Here is a 19,808-nt window from a genome sequence, read left to right on the forward strand (position 1 = left end):
GTCATGTTGATGATAACGTCACCAAAATCATGAATATAAACACGGGTACTTCAAATCTTAGGCAACTTTTTTCCAACCAGTGAGAAGAAAACGACCGATACCGCGAGCAGACTGACTATCAACTGATCACTTCAACTTTAATACAAGGAATTTTGTCTTTTACTACTTTGGTCCATTACATCTAGGTAAGTTAAGAAAATTTCTTTGATATGCCACTAGCAATCCCTTTTACCTTGGTAAAACTTAATTTTAAGTCTATCACACAGTTGAACAATGTACGTAAGCCCCATAATAACGTAAAATATTATACTCTGAAAGTAACTATTATGTATAAAGAAGTTCAATTTACGGCTAATGCTTTGCTGACGAGTAACCAGACCACTCTACTGTATTATAACGAACAGGCATTTACCAGCTTTGCTTTCATTTGATGTAGATATGGCCGACAACTTTAAAGAGAACGCTCGTAACAACTACTCCCGGAAGTACAAGCTTGCCCACCGGGACAACGTCAAGAACCGGCCCAAACCGCCTGCCGTGCTGGAGAACAGTCGCTGTCGGGACTGTCTCGGTGCTTACGACAAGAAGGCTCTGTATGAGGGCGCATGTGTGTGTCATAGTGGCTTTCTAGGTAAGATATTGATGTTGTTCAAACCTTTATTAACGTTACGATAAGTACATGATATATAATATATTGTCTTTGACATGGGTGCTTGTGCGCGCCAAAGACATTGCTATTTCTTTTATCCTCTGCAAGAGGGTGTACTATCTCTCATTAACTTGTTTTGTCTCCGAAGCGCGTGTAAGAGTTGTTTACGTTCCACTGTTTCGTTCAGCTGGTGCCGTGACGTAGATCCAAAATAGAGTATTACATACAGTTGCGCAATCATTGATATGGTTCAGAAAAAAGCGCCTCCTAGTGAGACTTTGTAATACTTCATTTTCAGTATGTTCATTTATGATATACCCAAGGGAGATTCTTCTTGTAGGAATATTGACAAGTATTATCGCTTCTGTTTAAGATTTAAACTTATGTTATTAGTTTAGATGCATTTGGATTGGTCTGGAATATATATAAGTACAATGTGTTAACGTTTGTGACAAACATCAAACGTGCCTGTTTGTTTTGTTATAGTCGCTCTAAGAGGAACCTCGTACTCCAGATGGACATGCTGTAACGTGGTGTCTGACGCCAGCACGCCCTCATACCAGGAACACAAGGATACAGGGTAGGTTTCACATTTAACGACATAACTGTGAGAAGCTAAATGTGGATCCCAATAAAGTCAAAGTCAAAGAAGTAAAACCGGGTTTAACGTGAAACTGAGTTTTAGAGCAAGACAACATTTCATATTCTAAAGTTTACGTATTCTGACTGTATCGTTCCCAAGACGAAGCAAAGTGGTGATGAAGCTGAAGTCTTAACGAATTACTAGTACTAGTTAAGCAGTCTAAATCAGTCTCTGTCGCAGTGTTTGGAAAAGTATCAATACGTGTTATATATTAAACAGGTGCAGCACAGGCAGACACTTCTGGCAGCCACACAGGAAGACCGGCGCTGGTCATCGACGGACACACAAGAGGCGAGCACTAGCTGAGGAGATAAGAGACGCTCGGTGAACAGCTGAGAACAGTACCAACATGTGTCGCTATGGTTCGCTTTGGACATGTATTCAGGACTCACGGCAAGGCGCCCAGAATAGAGATAAATTAAATGTAGTCTCCACCAGACTCCTTTGCAGGCGAAATGAATAATAGAAATTGGCCTAGAAAGAATGTACCTGGCCAGGGGAGTTGGCAGGCATGCAGGCAAATTAGAGACTCTATGGCCGGCCAAACTCCTCTGGCCAGTTACACACCAATCTCTACTATTTGAATGCCTGCAAAGGAGTCTGGTGGAGAATAGAATTGAGAGCTCTGAAAACAATAACAGTGGTTTGATAATATAGCCACTAACCTATATTTATAATGTGTACAGATCTGGTTTTTACTGCGACCAGATGCTTGTATTACTGTAATAGGAATTGTAAACAGACTTGAAAGATTGGAAAACCATTAGATGTATATCATATATGTATTTACATATGTTATGAATAAAAATGAAACACCCGACACACAATGTATACTTGTTATCTTTGGTATATGAATAGCACTGCAAACAATTACTTATACTTTTGAACACCACATTCCACACCAAAAAGCCTTTCTATTTTTCTTTACAATAGATAGAAAAAGGATAGGTTCTGAGTAAACAATCATACCATATACGATATTTGTTCCAGCTTTAACCGTTTACATTTATCTTATTTAGGTTTTACAAGTCACTACGTACGTGCCAGATACACACATTACACAGTAACGCGCTGACAGTCATCCATAAGTCTTGTACAGCAATATTGTAATCAAACTCACTACAAAGTTAACAGTTCGCGACGAACTGGCAGTGGTGCTAGCTCTAGATACAAAAGCATAATGATAAGATTTGTAGGCTAACCAATATTTACAAGATAAATATTATACATGTACTTCATCTATTTAGTCACGACACACATCACACATCACAATTAACACGACTCAACGTTCTATTTTTACCTTTTCACAGTAAGCATCAGATATAGTTACAGGTACTACAGTTCACTTCAAACATAAAGAAACTCCTTTAACGCTATGTTGTAAGATGATCTGCTACGAGTGTCTTTACAATGTGTTGTGTGCTGCACATCCATTACTGCGAATGGTACCGGTACTCTCTTTTGAAAATGCTTCAACCAGGCTTAGATATATATAACTTATTTTTATCACAGTTCAGAAGCTTTGTTTACTTTACGTTCCCTGTTCAACAACCAGCGACAAAGTTGACACATAACGTTTATTTTTTACTGATTGAGTTAGCTCAGTAGATAACTAGCTTGTACAAGAGGCAGTTACTTCTCAGAAACCGTTTAAGATCTGAGACACATCTGGGTTGGATTCAGCAAATACGTTCAGAATGAATTTCGGCTTTAACCTGCCAAATCTCATTGATGATTTCGTTTTGTAGTTTAATCACTGTGCACCGAGTGTGGACAGCGTTTAAAAACGTCATGAAATGTCCCCATTTTCCTGTCACAATCCCCTTGATGTGTTAACGTGCTTATACATCAGGTGGACGAAGATATGAGCTCAGGGCAATACTTCTATTAGGGAAGACTATCAGGCGAAGAATTACTGTTATAAAGAAGTACTGTCGGGTGGCAGTGATGATCCTTAGGCCCTGAGTCTTCAAATAGCCAGCCAGTGACGAAGCTGTTGAACAATCATACAGAGAAATACGTTACGGATATTGAATAAAGAAACTGTTCAACATACAGGTTAAACTAGTTGAAAAGCCCTGAGTGCGCTGGCTTTTAAGGTCCTAATGCAACATGGAGTGATGACTTTGTCATGTACACGTGTACTTGATTATCCCATGTTTTCGCAGGCAGTGTCAAGTGTCAGAACGTAGGTGGTCTGAACTTGAACTCACGGATTGTTATGATTTACAAGTTCAAAAGGGACAAGCTAAAGTTGGCTGCCATCAATTGTGTGTATTATTCTCTCACCTGGAAACGTTTGACCTCTCCCTTGTCTCTGATCTCCTCGTGTTCGAATTCCGGTGTTATGGCGTAAGCTAAACGCTGTAGGAAAGGAAAAGTTGGCGGTGAGTGATGTTGTCAAAAAACTGTGTTTAGGATATGTCTAGGAGAACTCACATGTAAGTGTGTCAAAAGTGAATATCTGAAGAAACCATTGGGAGGACGTAGGAGCAGTAGTCATGTGTTATACCTCTTGTTTTCTTATATATCACTGCGACAACCATATCGTCTTATGACCTGTTATAAATCTTGTACAGGTATGGATGCTCAACATTACATTACAATTCATATGTATGGTCAAAGTTTTTGGTGGGTATGATACTGCTCATATATATAGTGTTCGGCGTCGTGTGGCGTAGCGGCAGAGACTCGGAACCAAGAGGTCCCGGGTTCAAATCCTGACATGCCACCGTACCGATCTTGTGCCCTTGGAAAAGGCACTTTACACGACTTTCCTCACTTGACTGTATATCTGTAAGAAAAACACCTGCCGACTTTTGCGGTCACACATAGCAGGATCTCCTCGTCGTGATCATCATATGCATCAGCATGGATCTTTTGCTTACCTCTCGGAAAGGTCCTTGTAACTTGAGGAGTTTAAAGACGGCGTATCCCGGGATGAAGATCATGGAGGACAGACTGAGGCACCAGGCCAGACCCACGCCCCAGGGCGGGTACACGTACTCCTCATACGCCAGGGGCCTGTACTGCACTATGCTGAAGATCGTGATGAACTGCACAGAGGGGAAGAATTGTTTTGGTGTAGCATGACAGTTCATCTGTGTTGGTACACGTCATTATGAAATAAACACTAAACTTAACCGCCAACACTGCAATGAATTGGGACTTACCCCAAATTTTCGGCTGACTCCGTCAACCTTGTTCGCGGAATGGATCCGTCTACTCTTGGAACGTAACGTCAGAAACACGTGATCGTAGTAGCGGGTCATATATACGTGCCAGATAACCTGTGTCGCCCCCCGTCTCTGTTCAGGGCAGGTCTGTTTAGTTACTAACATAATTACCTCAAGTTGCAATGGCCAAGTGGGTAGAGTGTTCGCATTGCATTCGGTAGGTCGTGGAATCAATCCCAGGCCGAGCCATACAAGAGACTTACCAGCAAGAAGAGCGGACTGACGAACTTCCAACAGAAGCGCCACCACAGGCCGGGAGTGAAGTGCAGCATCTCCTCAACGTCCTGCTTGAACTGCGTCATACCTAGGTAAAACAGATGTATTCTTAAACATGGGCATTAGTGGATACCAGTCTCCTAGATGCCAGAACGTTTCAAATGAATAGTTTCTGAAATAAGCCCAAAACTCTACACCAACCTTGACAAATTTATAAGACGATTGATCGGATGATAAGACACAAGCACAGCACTTACTGTCATGTCTTTTTTTAGATCTTAACGAAAAGAAACTTCAAATTGTATAGCTTCCTAAGTTATCTTGTAGACTTGAACAGACACCAGGGTGAGGAGTAAAAAGCCGTCTTACCGTACAGCCAGGACACGCCTATAGCCTCAAACAGCACCGCAAACAGGATAGACGTCCCAGCGGCGTACTGGTCCAGCATGTGGAACATGTACATGCCGCCCTGGAGCAGTACAGAGAGGTAAGTTTTATGTGTGGGTCACTAGGTCAGCAAGGATGGGATCTTTACGTCAATGTAAAAAGTCCACTTAGTGTTATTGAATCAAAGCTCTGAATATCCGATTACAAATTGTTACACATACACGTGGCATGCAGCATGGTGCCCAGTCTACCGCGGTTGGGGCGGGTTCTCTTCGGGGCTGCAGGAGCTCTTCCCCGCCCGACTTAGCTAGGTTCCCCAGTAGGTTTTGCACGACCGGAGTTAAATCAACTCCTGGTATGCAAAACTCTGTTGAGCTGGACGGGGAAATACTATTAGAGCCCCGAAGACAGCCTGTCCCAGCAACGATAGACTGGATAACCGACTACGTGGTATTACATGTATGTGTTAGCATTTTATCTGTACCTGACTGACGTTGATCAGCGCCAGGGAGAACTCTACGAACAAAATGACGCCCGTGAAGAGTTCCCGCTTTCTGGTGAGGATTGGGAACTCGTCACTCAAACCCGTCAGGATGGCCTCCGTCCCTCCCATCTGCAAGATGGAACAGAAAATTTAGCGATCAATTCAATTCGCGCGGTAACAAAATTTCACGGTCTGAGGAAAAATGTAAAAAAAATGTCCGCGGAACTATATGTTCGCGGTGGCGAAAGGTGCAGGAGAAAGAAATTTCGCGGTGATGATAATTTCGCGGCACAGAAGTGACCGCAAAATCCGCGAATATAAAAGCACTGCGAATACGTAGTAGTTTGTCATGGATAGGACGTCGATAGAACTTGAATAAAGAATTATGCACATAATAGATAAAACATAGACATGTTAGAAAGTAGTACGTTACCGAGCTGTCTAGTCCCAGTGTGATGAGCATGAGGAAGAATATGATGGCCCAAGCTGTGGAACCCGGCAAGGTCGCGATGGCTTCTGGGTAGACCACAAACACCAATCCCGGTCCTAGATAGGTGGGAGGTAAGGAGAACAATTATCTGATATACCACTATTACGCACACAAGTGTAATGTCAATTTCTTTTATTCCTTCTTTATGTAACGTTTATATGCCCAGGGACACCTGGAAAACAGGCCATGGATCTGTGAGTGATCTACTGGTATAATAGATAAAAATGAATCATAATTGTAACGCTTGCGTGTCCTAGATGTACTACTATAACAGACAGAAACGCTAGGAAGTGAACATATAGGTTCTTTTCTGAAAGTACATTCATAGAATTCCGGATCAAGACATGAGTTACAGCTACGCGTCGCTGAACGCTGAAGGCGGGCTTTTATAAAAAGGACACTTTATTACTTTTAGGTAGTTTTACAACCATTTATCACGACCCTCCCCTTTAAATGGCCGCTGCACTCCACATTTTGGGAAATTCTCTTATTATAAACACACTTAACGTTACATGTAAGTTGGAACTACAGGCGATGAAAACCTCCCTCGCTCTACAGAGTGTTTGCATGGACTATTGCACACACTCGTGAGAAGCCAGGACCCAGCTCGTCTTTCGTCTTGAAGCACTTATGGCAGGTGCAAAGAGCTTGTTTATACCGGCACGACTTAAGCCTAGTCAGCCACCCGTGATGTAGACAAAACACGCTTGTTCTTACAGTATGTTGGACTGCACAGAAGTTGACCGGTACGCTAAGAACTCGTTGACACGACGAGGCAATGCGCTGATGCCATCGTCTTTTCTTTTAGTCAATACATTACCCATATAACATTACCAGTGTCCTGGTTCAAAAGCCTACCACTCATCTGGGTAAAAATGTGTGACTATGTAAACAGTACGTTTTCTCACAGTTTTCGGGTTTATCTCCAAGAGTATCTGCCGTGGGTGATCAACTTCTGGGTAACATCACGACCTTTGTGGTTTCTTTTATAAACGTAGAGTCAATCCGTCATTCTTTTGCGGTTAAAAGTGATCTAGACGTAGTGGTCTCTTCCTACGTGTTGAAACTATTCACGTACTCCTCTACTTTGAATTCAAGAGTTAAAACATGGTTATGTGATTTCTTACATACTTGAAAATTCCATCTGCGGTAGGTGTTATGTTGTGGGTACTTTGTGGGTGTTGTTTGTGTTTCGCTATCGAACGTCAGACCAAATGCTGCTAACCAACCTTCGGTCGCAACTTTGTCGATGGGCACGCCGCGTTTCTGTGACATGTACCCCAGCACGGAGAAGATGGCAAACCCGGAGAAGAAGCTGGTCATACAGTTCACAGAACTGGTCACGAGGGCGTCTCTGTATATCGGTGTAAATGTGGTGTTCGGTGGCATTCAGTATTACTCAGTACAAATGTCAATTATTTTCAAATGGAGAGAGAGAAAAAATCAAACATCAAATCACGTCTCTACATGCATACACTAGTACCGTGTAAAGTGAGATGTCAGATATTCTGCCAACATAAACATTCAATGCTGCACGCCAGAGCTAACGTACCTGTAACAGTTGTTGTGGAACTTGTTATAACTGGACAGCGCGATCAGCACACCAAAGCCCGCACCGAGAGAGTAGAAAATTTGTTGTGCAGCGTCTATCCATACCTGAACAAAATCAAAACAATTTCTTTCACATTTAATAAAAATATACAATATTTTAGATATGTTGACTACCTGGTTGACGAAATAGCTCTGTCGTTTGACTGTACATTCTTTACATCTTTTTACCTCCTATCTAGTTTCCCATCCATACCTGTGAGTCCATGAGTCTGTCGAAGTTTGGAGTCAGGTAGTACTTAATCCCCTCCAGGGCGCCAGGCAGGGTCGCGCCCCGGATTAACAAGATGGTCAGGACGATATAGGGCATGGTGGCTGTCACCCACACTACCTGTAACGCAGAAAACAGGATCAGTTCTTCCGTCTAACGCACCAATACCGTACATACGGGGGATGCGAAGAGCATCTTATTTTTATTCACAAAAAAACTACCATATTCATCTTATCTGGAGACACATGGAACACGTACAGTTCTTTTTTATTCCAACATGTAATCACACGACGTTGTGGCGGCCGGCACATTCAAGTTTTTTCAACTTATTTGTATGCCGTCACCAACACAGAGGACAATACAATACGTGAGGAAAGTCGTGTAAAGTGCATTTGCCAAGGGCACAAGGTTGGTGGCACGGTAGGTTTCGAACCCGGGACCTCTTGGTTCCGAGACGAACAGTCTACCGTTATGCCACACGACCCCATCTGGTACATATAGACCATACTCGGTTGGGAATTTAACTGTCACCTTTCCAGACGATCGGACACCCTTCCACAGGCTGAGGTACAGCAGTATGAATACTCCCAGCATACACAGCGCCAGCTTCCATTGCAGATCCCCGAAGTCTCCGATACCTTCACTTTTGTAGAGCTGCAGCACTTCGCGTCTGGACAGTAAGTTGAACGTCCAAAAAAAAAACACGTTACAATGATTATCATTAAAGACATTTCTGTTTTGTTGTCTTTTATATCGTACTTTTCGTTCCCAAAAGCTGCCCGGTCGGCGCGGGCCCCGTGTGGGAATTGTGACCTCAACATAACACTGGGTAATGCTGAGGTCATATTTCCAAACCGGGGCCCGGCTGGGCAGTCGTATGGAACGAAAAGTATTAGATAAAAGACAACAAAGCAGAAGAAATTAACAATGGGGAACTATTTGAGTATATAATTGATATAAATTAAAGATTTTTCGTTAATCGAATCAGCCCGGCCGGACCCGGTTTGGAAATGTGACCTTAGCATAAGTTTTACGTACTCGTAATACTGCGCAGCTGGTGAGATACCGCGCCGCGTGTCGTTGACCGTGGAGTTGAAGCCGTCGGTGCCGTTGACGAAATCGTCGGTGAGCTGGTCGATGCAGTCGGGCGTGTTCCACTCGTTGTCGCACGACGTCCATGGCAGTTTGGACGTGAAGCTGGCGAACAGGTAGAAGAAGGACCAGGTGATGATGACGTTGTAGTACAAGTCGACGAAGAAGGCGATGAGGATGACGGCGTACCCCACACCTGCGGACGGGAACGGGTCTTAGCCTACCTCGCAGACGTGTGCGGCGGCCGTAGCCTGGTTACCATACTCAGCGGGTCGGCTTTGGGGGTGTTCCGGCCGGGCAGAGGTTCTTCGGCACCCCGGGGTTTCTAATTTCTGCCACCCCGTCTTCGACCTGTTGAGTATGGTAACCAGGCTACGTCGGCGGCAGCGGCGGCGTTAATTTTTTTCGGCGGCAAAAAACTCCCTTCGCGGCAAAACACCCTCCGGGGAAAACTCCATTCGATCGCTGCGTAACTCGCGTCGCTCCCCGAAAAAATTAACGAAGGGCGCTATCAGGGTCTGGCACAAATTTGTATCAATAAATTTGTATCAACGCTTTTATTATCTAAAATGGTTGGGAGTGATCGGGAGACCACATGTGAAACTTCGGGGGACTGAATCGTCATCACCCTCCCTCACACATACAAAAGTTGATTTGCCTGCAATGACAACACGTTTGCCTTCGGTCCTGAAAGCACTCCAAAACGACAGCAATACAGATCGGAGAAGTACTGATGAATTACTGACTGAATGACTGAATGACTGACTGTACCTTTCAGTATGGGACAGACGTGTTCCCACACGCTGATGGCTCCCGTCCTGTTGAACTGACCCAGAATCAGTTCCATATAGAACAGCGGCAACCCGCCAATCAGGAAGAACGTCAGATAAGGAATCAGGAATGCACCTGCAATAGTCGTAACCAATCAAGTGTTATATTACAACATGCAATAAATACAAAACCTCTGAAATCAGTACGGTGCCCCAAGCATTCCATTATGGTACAATATGTGAGAAGCATTCGAATGCAAAAATGTATTTTTTCGTACAAAGTTTCCAAATGTTTTGACACTTCATAACGCATGTGTCCTCATAACTGATCACAAGTAAAAAGGTGATTGCATGATGACATTGTTTACGTAGAACCTACAAAGAGGCCGGTGTAGTTGTTTCAGCCTGTTGTTTTTAGGCAGCTGGTTCGAATTGACGTATACTGCGGTCAGAAAAGGCAAAGCCCCTGTCACACATACAGGACCTTCCCCGACATTGCCCCCGAACACCAGCCGACCAAGGTCGGTTCAAGTTCGGGAGCGGTCTGGCCAGATTTAGGCCACGCCTACCTTTGTACACAAATTAAAACGAATTTGAGTTAAGTTTGACCCCCGAACACCTCCCGGACATTGCTGACTTACTCCCGAATAGTTGGCTGGTGTTCTTCAGAGTGATTTTGAGTCAAGGTTCCATCGCTAAAAAATGAAAAGTTCAGGGACAATCTTCAAATGAGGACCGACGTCTATTCTAGAGTAATCCTGATCAGTGAATAATGTTAAAATAACATTTCAAATATTTATCCATTTTACAACTTTCCAAGTGTTTCTGTCAAAAGTAATAGTTTTGATATATCAAGAATCGTTTGGAAAGGAAGTTTTTCTCACCTCCTCCGTTCTTGTAACACAAGTACGGGAACCTCCACACGTTCGCCAGGTCCACTGCGAAGCCGATCACAGACAGGAGAAAGTCCGTTTTCTTGTCCCACGTCCCTCTGGTCTTGTCTCCGGCGGGATCGACCGACACCATCCCCGTCTCCGCGTCCAACCTCTCCTCGCCGTCCGCCGGCGCCGTGCTCACCGTGTACCCGCCGGTCGAGCTCGCCACCACCACCGAGGACTTCTGGCGGAACCTTGCCGGCCCTTCCTCCGAACGGATGGTCTGCAGCTCCATGTTTTTCACCACGATTAGCTGGAGGGACAGGCCTCCCACCGACTGGACAAGTGCCTTACCTAGCCCGGAACATCTGTAAGACCAAACGAATTAACTTTGTTGAAGATCGCTCAACCCACAAGCATGTGTTCCCAGCCCTGCCAAGGTTGGCAATGTCTCGCCAGACGGCAAACAACACTGACTGACTATCTGCAATGTCAGACTGCGCGAATAATGTCTGACTGATATTAATTCCTTCAACATTTCACACGCCACTTCTAGCAATGTTTACATACTCTCAAACATACATACAAAGTGAGCGGTCACTCAAAGAAAGGTTAGGACCCTTGGTAGTAAGTCACTTGTTGACCGTCTCCAGTCTCAAAACAATCTGTGTTTGCCTGTTCGATTCTCTAAATCCCACTCATTCGCGGCTTTTCTGTTCCATATCCCATACTCTGAAGTAAAAGAGCCTTTTAGAGAAGATTTTTGACGAATCCAAATCCAAACATGGTTTCACGGTCATGCAATTACAAGCCGAGTGCATACATGCTCAAAGGATCGCGTTATTCTTAGTGGACTAAAGTTCTCATCTTGGACAAACGCCTACCTGTGTCCGCAAGAACACCCACGAAAACTTCCCTCCTGGTCTTGATCCAAAACCTCAAATGAAATGACTACACTTCTTACGTCAAACACTTGTGATACGGAGGGAACATGGAGTGAACTTTGAACGTGAAGGTTAACTCAGCCGCCCCCATGTGGCGACCTGTCATCAACTAACGATATGATTGGTCACGACGGGCGGCGTAAACTGTCGACACCTTCGGAAACGTTCGTCGGAAGGTGAAAGGTCACCAATCTCTGGGACATGGCAGAACCCGGGGCACATCTTGTCAATCACTCTATCAAAGCAAGCCATTTCCGTGCCAAAAGTACTCTAGTTTACAGAATTATCATGAATACTGAGTAGTTGATTTTCTCAGCATAAGGTGGACTTTTATTCAGAACAATATCCTAATCTAACGTAGTATCTACTAGATAGATCAACACCAACGGTTAAATAATATTAAGGATGCGGAAGTTTTAATGAAGTCCTATCCTAGTAGTGTTTATAGATGGTGAGGACGCGGGATCTAGAAGGTTGGTCCTTTACATTGTAGACGAGTGTGTTGTGCTGAAAGGTCCGGTCACAGATACAAGACCGAAAGCGCTGTCGCAAGAAAAGAACGGAATCAGCCTTTTCCATCTATCTAAAATGCTCTTTTAGTCTAGACTAGTTTCCCCATCTGCAATTGTTTGATGCGTTGATCCTTGTCCTGGACTGCCCTGTGATGACGATGACGTACGTGACTCATACATTAGGAGGTTGGACTCACTTCTAAAACCACCCTTTTAGTGCTGACCCTGCGGGCTCCAGGCCTTGACCCCGCCGCAGGTGACCGCACATTTTCCCGGGCAGTGAGAGGTGCTTTCCCCGCACCTGGTTTATCTTGTAACATAATCTTAAACTCCCGCTGGTCGCGCGGACATTTCTTCGTGTCAAAAATGATGGATGACCTCTGGAGGATGAAACAAAAATTTACAAACATGTCCTTCCGCGCGACTTCTGTAATCGTCTGTTTTTAGCCCTGACGAGGGTCATCTGAGGAAACGTTTAGCGCCGCCAGGGTGTTGAAAGGAGCATCTGGCGAAAGTTCAAATGACCCGCGTTTCTTTTGGGCAGCCGAAAGAACTGTTGAGCTTGTGTGATGTCTACTGCGAGGAAAAAGAGCCATGCGTATATGGTTCAACGCATTTTTCTCTGTTTCCATGAGAAAGTCAATGATTCTACATAGACGTGAACCCTATACCACTCTATCGTCGGGATAATGTATGTGAGGTATAGAGGATGAAAATGTTAAAAGAAAAATTTGATCTTACCTTATAAAATTTGATCTTACCTTATAAAATTTGATCTTACCTTATAAAATTCATTCATTCATATCTACAAAGCTATTGAGGTGAGGGAAAGGTCCTCGTTGACTGTATGATTTGGCAATCATATCGCATTTGGACAACGAGAATTGTACAAAAATGAGCCCGCCCTGGCACACGGAAAGTTTTCCTCAGTTCACTGTTCAAGTACATGCCGGCCACGTGCAACCTTCGTACCCCGGACAAGGTTACGTCTTCTCCCCCATCCAACATGTCCTAACGGTAAGACACATCATCACTGACAGTTTATCACAGATGGACAGCCCGTCTTTGATCTGCCCGGACCGCGATGACAGCTCTATCGCCGCCGGCCAACAGATGACCCTACTCCGACCTTCGCGTGGCCTTTGGCCGTTTTTACAAAGTTTAGCAACATGTCAAATCATCGGGGTCGGTAATGGTTAATCTATGTGACTCTTGGGGACGCGCAGTGTTACTAAGTACCTAAAGTTTGACATGTAACAAGATAATGAGACAGTAGATTGATGTAAGGAATATTTGTTGTCACATTTATCGACTTCAATTTTTCGACGCACGTTTTATATCAAAATAGTTGCACTAGACTATCCTTGCCCATTTGAATTAAAAAAAAGATATTTCATCTATTCTCAAAGAGTAGCTTGAACACAAATCTTTTGCAGAACAGCCGAATTCTAGAGGAATTACCAAGGAGTTGTTTTCAGTATGTCTGCAGCAAGCCAAAATGTGGTCACTGCACTGTTTGTTATCTTTAACCGTTCTGTACACATTCGTTTGTAGTTGTCAACAGCCGGATTCAGTTTGTGGGACTAATACACTCTTTCACAAGAACGAAACAGATCGTACCACATGATTTTCCCACATGTAAGCCGCCGCCTTAAATCAGGATTAACAGAGCGGTGATGTCTACTTCAGTTTGCCTGTGCGAGTCTCAAGAAACTGCACAGCACACCAGTAATTCTCCTCCTTAGTCTCGCTAATGAAGACATTTGCCAGTACATCGCACACAGAGATAAAGTTTCGGCAGCGGTACCGGTACTAAATTCATGACAGGACTTCTTGCTAGAGTAACCACCTGTGTTAGCAGTGTGTGTTCGCCAGGGGGCGCCCCCATGGGACCGGCGGAATAAACAGAAGGGCTCTCGACCGCCCTCTGTCGCGACCTTGGCTTCGCCGCGGAGTTTTCAGACCACCAAGTGACGTGAAATTGCATTGAGTGTCACGAACAGTCGCTTAGCGATGTCCGTTGAAATAGGAAATACAGCTGTCCTTCTTTGTCTAACGGAACATGACTGCCTCCCATTTGGTTCTGAAGGTGCCGCGCGGAGCACTACCAAGCTGTCAGGTCACCCACTGAATAAAACTAAGATCTCCTACAAGTCTTGGTGATGAAGTCTCTATTAGGAGAAGATAGTGAGTAGATTCACCGACTGTCTTGACACTAGTTGGAATGTCGGTCCACCACTACAAGAAACATTTGTGAAAACGAAGTTTTAGCACCCGTGTGTGTAGTGCTTTTCCAGGCACTCCGACCTTGTACCATACAGGAGTCACAGATGTGACCGAAGTTCACAACTGTGACAAACATTCGGACTATCAACATTCCCTTTGATACACAATAGCCTTAACATTGTCGCAGAAATGGGGCCGCTATCTTATTATTCAAGTTATTCAACCCAGAATTGTGACATTAGTCTTCACACAACATTTTGGGTTTTTACATTCCAAGTCAATCTGTGTCGTGGTCGCGATAGAAAACAAGATAGTTTGAAGTACGTAGATTGTGGGTCGACAGTTTTTCAAATTCGGTACTACGTATACACTAGAAGGAAAGAGGCCAGAACTAGCAAAAGTCAGTCTACAACGACTAGAAAGAAAGACAGTCCACTTACCCGTAGTTGACTGAAAGAACTAGTTCTGTCTAAGGCTTTTGTAACAGAATCTGCCAACGACGTCTGTTGGGCTGGGACCTCGAACATTTTGTCACAACACCTGGATTTTCGCTTCCAAACATTCCTGTTACAGCTAGAGAGCTACGTTAGATTCTGCTCAACGGAATTTACAGGACTCCTCCCCCAAATAGTTCAAATCGTCGATTGCCATACAATCACTCGACACTCACTTATACATTGACCCTTGAAATGTAAAGCAAAAACGGGCTTTTACCAATTGAAATGTGGTTTAAAACAAATCGATAAAATAAATGACCCCAATTGTCTATTTGAAAGAGCAATGACTACTTGATGCAGGTCATTGCCAACTTACACACTTCTACACAAGATTCCAATGTCATTTCCTTTGTATCGCTCGTCATATAGCGACAGGACAATATTTAACTAGGTACATAAAGCCAAGACAATTAGTATTTTATTCGAAGAAATTTCAGAACTGCCAGCAGTAAATAAGCTGAATAGCAGTGAAAGTTGTGGCAACGATTTGCCCGATGTTGAGTGACGCATGTGGTAGGAATCCTAAGCAGTCAACAGGGAAACTCCAGGCCAAGGAGACTACCCTGGCATGTAAGGAGCGCCATCTTGGAATTCTGTCAGAAATTGCACCTCCAGCAACTTTACGTAGTCTACAGGACTGACCTGTGACACTTATATATAGAACGTCTAAATAAACGGATCCAGATTGACCAATAACACACAGTAGGAAAATCCTTGCGTAACACGCAGAAGCAAATATTTACTACTACCCATTCTCTCCCTCAACTTTGCCATGGATCGTCTTCAATGATCGTCTTCAATTTGCTACTCGTATATGTACATGTAACTCAAGGTCAAAGACAGTCAGCCAATGCCAGCGTCATTAGGAAGTGATTACGCAAGGGGACAATTTTCGTGTTTGTTCAGAACTAGTGTATTACCATGGTCCGTGTGACCTTACTAAGTATACGAGAGGGAAGCACAGAAGCGTATAGAAAATGATGACAAGTCACGAAATGCACGTAGAGTTAAACTGAGGAATTCCGGTGTAGTCTGACTGTACTGTCTGTTCATTTGTCGCGTTAGACGTTGTGTCACCGTTACCAATAAGTGAAAAGGGAAAAAAAGGGAAAAAATAACTACTTTCTGGAGTATCAAAGGCTATATAAACAACTAGTTGTGGTGCAACGTGGCTCTAGATAACAACGAAACGCTAGTGCGGCAGCCAGTAAGTGATCGTATGTATGGCATCCGTTTACGTTTCCCCGTCCTTGGTGCTGACCTGTATTCCGCCGGTGCCTAAATATAACTAAGTTCCCCCAAACATGCCAAGCTACGTTTTCCCGTCCTTGAGGATAATATGTTTTCCATCCACAGTGCTAAAACTACGTTTCCCCAGGCCGTCATTGATGCTGAACTCTGCTAACCTACCCATGCTGCGGACTATGTTTCCCTGTCCTTGGTGCTGAAACGTGTTTTTATAACGTATCATCCTGGTGGTTAGTCTACCCCGTTAGTGTATGGGATAACAGGATCACACAGACTTCTGCCTCAATGTTTCGGTGGTCCTAACAGTTTCAAATATCAACTAACATCGACTTGGCATGCACAAGCACTACAAGAGGTAAACCCGATGCGAAGCTAGTATGTCCTTATCTAAGGTCACCTTTGAAAATGGAGATACAGAATTGACAATTAACATTTGACATTTAAACACACAGAATGAAAGCTACTCACGTTTTCAAGTGCTCTTGAGGCTCCATCTCTTTCTTAATAGACCCTGGCATCTCTAGATCTGTAGATGTTCTTTTGTAGTCCACGGAGAAGTTCTGCTGGTGTCTCCTAGCTTACTTCTGCTTACGTAAGCTACTGAGAATCCAAGGAATAGAGCTGTTTTTTTTTTTTAGCTTAAGGTTAGCCTAAGACAAGTCACCATGCACCATCTTCCATTCTACTGACCAGTGCGACACAACGGTACAATCCAAAGTGCGGGGGCCGGGCGACGTCTCCGCTAGCCATAGAAACAGGATTGATTCGTGGGAATTTCTACTAATGACCAGTCATTACGTAATTGTATAGATCTCCAACTAGGCACTGTCACGGAGCCCCTGTAAATAGGCTGGTGGTATCTAATAATAACATATCTGTCCCTCCTAATCAAACCGATGCTTTTAATGAAGAACAAAATTGTTCTGCATGGAATTTACAAAATTACTTGTTTGAGGTTCATTTTTAGAAAGACATCTTGAAAAGCACAGGAAGCTTTAATAATCTTAATTTCATCAACGTTCACATAGAAAATCATAACATATTAGATGATTTCCAATAATTTGCGTCTTGAAGTGAACTTGCAGACAATTTAGAGTTTGGAAATTAAGTTACTTTGTAAGGAAGACTAGTGACAAAACGTATGTATGTGACGAATTGTATTATAAACTTGGAACTTGTGATATTGTGCACATGTGGTGCCTTTACACCATGTTATACTTTGCTCTCTGGGTGGAATAAAATGAACAACAAACACACATGTTCATCCTTATACCAGATTGAACCAGAAAGGTTGAACCAGATAACCAGATGTGGAAATGTAAAATTCGTTTTTATACGCCCATTTTTGGAACCTTGAAACATGATGGCAGCTCTTGAGTATAGTTCCGTCATGCATCATTCTGCCGTGTGTACCGGATGTCAGTCTCCTCAAGCCAGTCGTGAATTCTTCGTCTCTTGCTCGCTGTAGTATCGTGGCCGAGGCATTCCGTACTCTTCTCAACACTTTCAACTGTTGATGCCGCACGCTTCCTGCTTTGGGTGAATATAGACGTTTGCCGTCCACACCCGTCATACTTTGCGTGATTGTGCCCTGATGGAGCTGGTATCGACTCCACCGTTGAGTACGATATGAGGCTCTCGTGCGCAGGGTTAGTAGTGTGTGTCGCTTTTCCAGACGGCGGACGTGTATCATACTGACATGATGCTGCCGTCTCTACGTTAAGAAAACCTCCCTTGTTTCTCGCACTGGCACTGCTTGTCTGTAAGCCGTCCCTGTGGGGAGCCAAGTGGGGATGAAGACCCAACGTTGTCACAGGACAAGACCAAGTTTTCTCGCTCGGAAAAGCAGCTGCGAGACTGGGCTTGGTGACGTCACTTGGACGTTTCTTCACCGCAAATATGGATGATGCTGAAGAGCCAGCGAATTCTGTGGCAAGAATTGCATTGGTCAAGGGACGAACACGTGGTTTGTCATATACCGTTGGAATGTCTAGGAAAGACATCGGAGACGGTGTGGTAACAGGCTGTGCAGCATCGACCATTCCAGATAGGGCCTGTTGGAATGCCCCAGAGACTTTGTTTTGTTCTGATGTCGAGCGTAAACTTTCTGTAATAAGTTGTGCTGATTTTGAATCATGACCAGCCAAGGACGTGTTGGTATCCGGACCAATCTCCATGGTCCTGTAGCAACCTAGGCTGTCTGACAACTCTCCACCAGCATCTGAATCTCCAGACAGGTCATCAGCAGACGTGTCTTCTCTGCCGGAGCTGCAGCTAGACTCACCGCTGGAAGAACTTCCATCGTCCGGTGTTTCCGGGCTCGAGAAGGGCAGGCGACTGAGAAAACGGCAGGGGCGGTTGTTCTGGAAGATAGATGATGTCGAGATGTTCAATTTATGTCTGACAGTAAATGGCATATGCCAAATTGAGTATCTCTTCGTAGATCATGATTCAGTTCGATGCAACAGTGAGTAAATCGTCTTTCTTAAAGAGAATTTTCTAGGTTTTGCTTGGGATAGGTACTTTATTGACTAATGGCAAGGGCAAAAAGGAGAAAGCGATGGAAACTGACATGAAATGATGCTATCTCACGTCTTCTGGGTTCACCAAATTCATTAAAACACTTTAGAGTATCAGTAGCACAAAAACAGAATTACTTACAGGTCTGCGCCTCAGGTCCTGCAGCCAGGATGACGGCGTGTAGTCGTGGTCGTGAAGACCCTCAATCCGCATCTTCCACATCACCTTAGGCGGCACTCTGCAGCGGAACTCTGAGAGAACACATGTGGATACGAAAAGGCTCTTGGTATAAACTTTCCTATAAGAAGCCACATCACCCTAAGATTTGGGATCTGCGATAACGGTTAATTCAGGGAACCGTAAAGGAGAGTACTAGTAGTATGGCTCCGTACGCGTACTCACCTGGCACGCACATCAACAAATCTGCTTGGCGCAGAGAAGTTTCAGGTGTAAGGCTTTCCGGCATCGTCACGGTTGCACCACGGTTATAAAGGTTTGTGTGACTTGACGGTTTTCTTGCGTTCTTTGATATTTGTTTTATAAGATTCTCTAAGAGCAAACGCCGGGCGTTGGTTTCTAAGACAAGCTTTTGTAACTATGGGGAATAATGTTCTAGAAGGATCTGACTGATACATTCTATTATATAGTTAGCTATTCTGGAACAACAGATCTAGTTGGGTCTGGATAAGGTCGAGTTCAACCATCAAAGACAAAGAATCTGATTCGTGTAAGCGCATAGAGAAAGATATAACACTCAAATAGTAGGGGCTAGAAGAAAATACACTTGTGCTACTTACAGCCCCAATTAGTGAATTAGCCAACAAATGCGGAGTTATTGTCAGACCTGTGTAAACAATCATCTATCTTAAAGGGCGCCAATTCTTTAAGCTAACCCTGCCTGAACAATAGAAAAGGGGCGTGCAACAGTAATTTCACTACCCCTATTGACTGGGAACAAGCAGTGCCTTGTCCCGAACTGCAATGTAAACAATACATAATCCATTAAAACACGCACAGGTGAGACCACCACACCTACAGAAATGGGCATTTCTGTATGTTTTAATACTCTCTGTGTTTACTCGTTAATATATACAGGAGTGATAAATGGAACACATTGGTGGAACTTGGAACTTAAGCTATTTATAATAGAAAATCTACGCTATCTACTCTGACGCCCTTTTTGTACATGCAAAGTTTGAC

At 43.9% G+C, this 19,808-nt stretch overlaps 3 protein-coding genes across 4 annotated transcripts; 1 reads left to right on the forward strand and 2 right to left on the reverse strand.

The window, feature by feature from the left end:
• Positions 1-16: 16 nt before the first annotated feature.
• Positions 17-2,112, forward strand: LOC109473676. Of its 2 annotated transcripts, XR_002140439.1 has the most exons (5): positions 17-185; positions 437-631; positions 1,136-1,229; positions 1,512-1,718; positions 1,890-2,112. XR_002140439.1 is itself a non-coding variant. In XM_019773633.1 (4 exons), the coding sequence occupies exons 2-4, from the start codon at positions 439-441 to the stop codon at positions 1,618-1,620; spliced, it is 396 nt and encodes a 131-aa protein (XP_019629192.1). In that variant the 5' UTR covers positions 17-185; positions 437-438; the 3' UTR covers positions 1,621-2,112. The 2 variants fall into 2 exon arrangements, 1 of the variants encoding a protein (XP_019629192.1); XM_019773633.1 differs by having other exon boundaries at positions 1,512-2,112.
• Positions 2,113-2,188: 76 nt separating this feature from the next.
• LOC109473680 (sodium-dependent noradrenaline transporter-like) lies at positions 2,189-16,672 on the reverse strand. The gene is made up of 15 exons (XM_019773636.1): positions 16,557-16,672; positions 10,671-11,029; positions 9,788-9,922; positions 8,963-9,212; positions 8,456-8,594; positions 7,910-8,044; positions 7,658-7,761; positions 7,335-7,459; positions 6,049-6,161; positions 5,616-5,744; positions 5,114-5,213; positions 4,732-4,832; positions 4,181-4,348; positions 3,582-3,656; positions 2,189-3,285 (listed from the first exon to the last, which is right to left on the reverse strand). The coding sequence occupies exons 1-15, from the start codon at positions 16,604-16,606 to the stop codon at positions 3,262-3,264; spliced, it is 2,007 nt and encodes a 668-aa protein (XP_019629195.1). The 5' UTR covers positions 16,607-16,672; the 3' UTR covers positions 2,189-3,261.
• An 804-nt stretch (positions 16,673-17,476) lies between these two features.
• On the reverse strand, positions 17,477-19,074 carry LOC109473344. Its single transcript, XM_019773209.1, has 3 exons — positions 19,011-19,074; positions 18,750-18,859; positions 17,477-18,451 (listed from the first exon to the last, which is right to left on the reverse strand). The coding sequence occupies exons 1-3, from the start codon at positions 19,072-19,074 to the stop codon at positions 17,477-17,479; spliced, it is 1,149 nt and encodes a 382-aa protein (XP_019628768.1).
• Positions 19,075-19,808: the final 734 nt, after the last annotated feature.

Source organism: Branchiostoma belcheri, unplaced genomic scaffold, assembly GCF_001625305.1.
Source record: "Branchiostoma belcheri isolate BF01 breed outbred unplaced genomic scaffold, Haploidv18h27 scaffold3, whole genome shotgun sequence".
NCBI classification, from domain to species: Eukaryota; Metazoa; Chordata; class Leptocardii; order Amphioxiformes; family Branchiostomatidae; genus Branchiostoma; species Branchiostoma belcheri.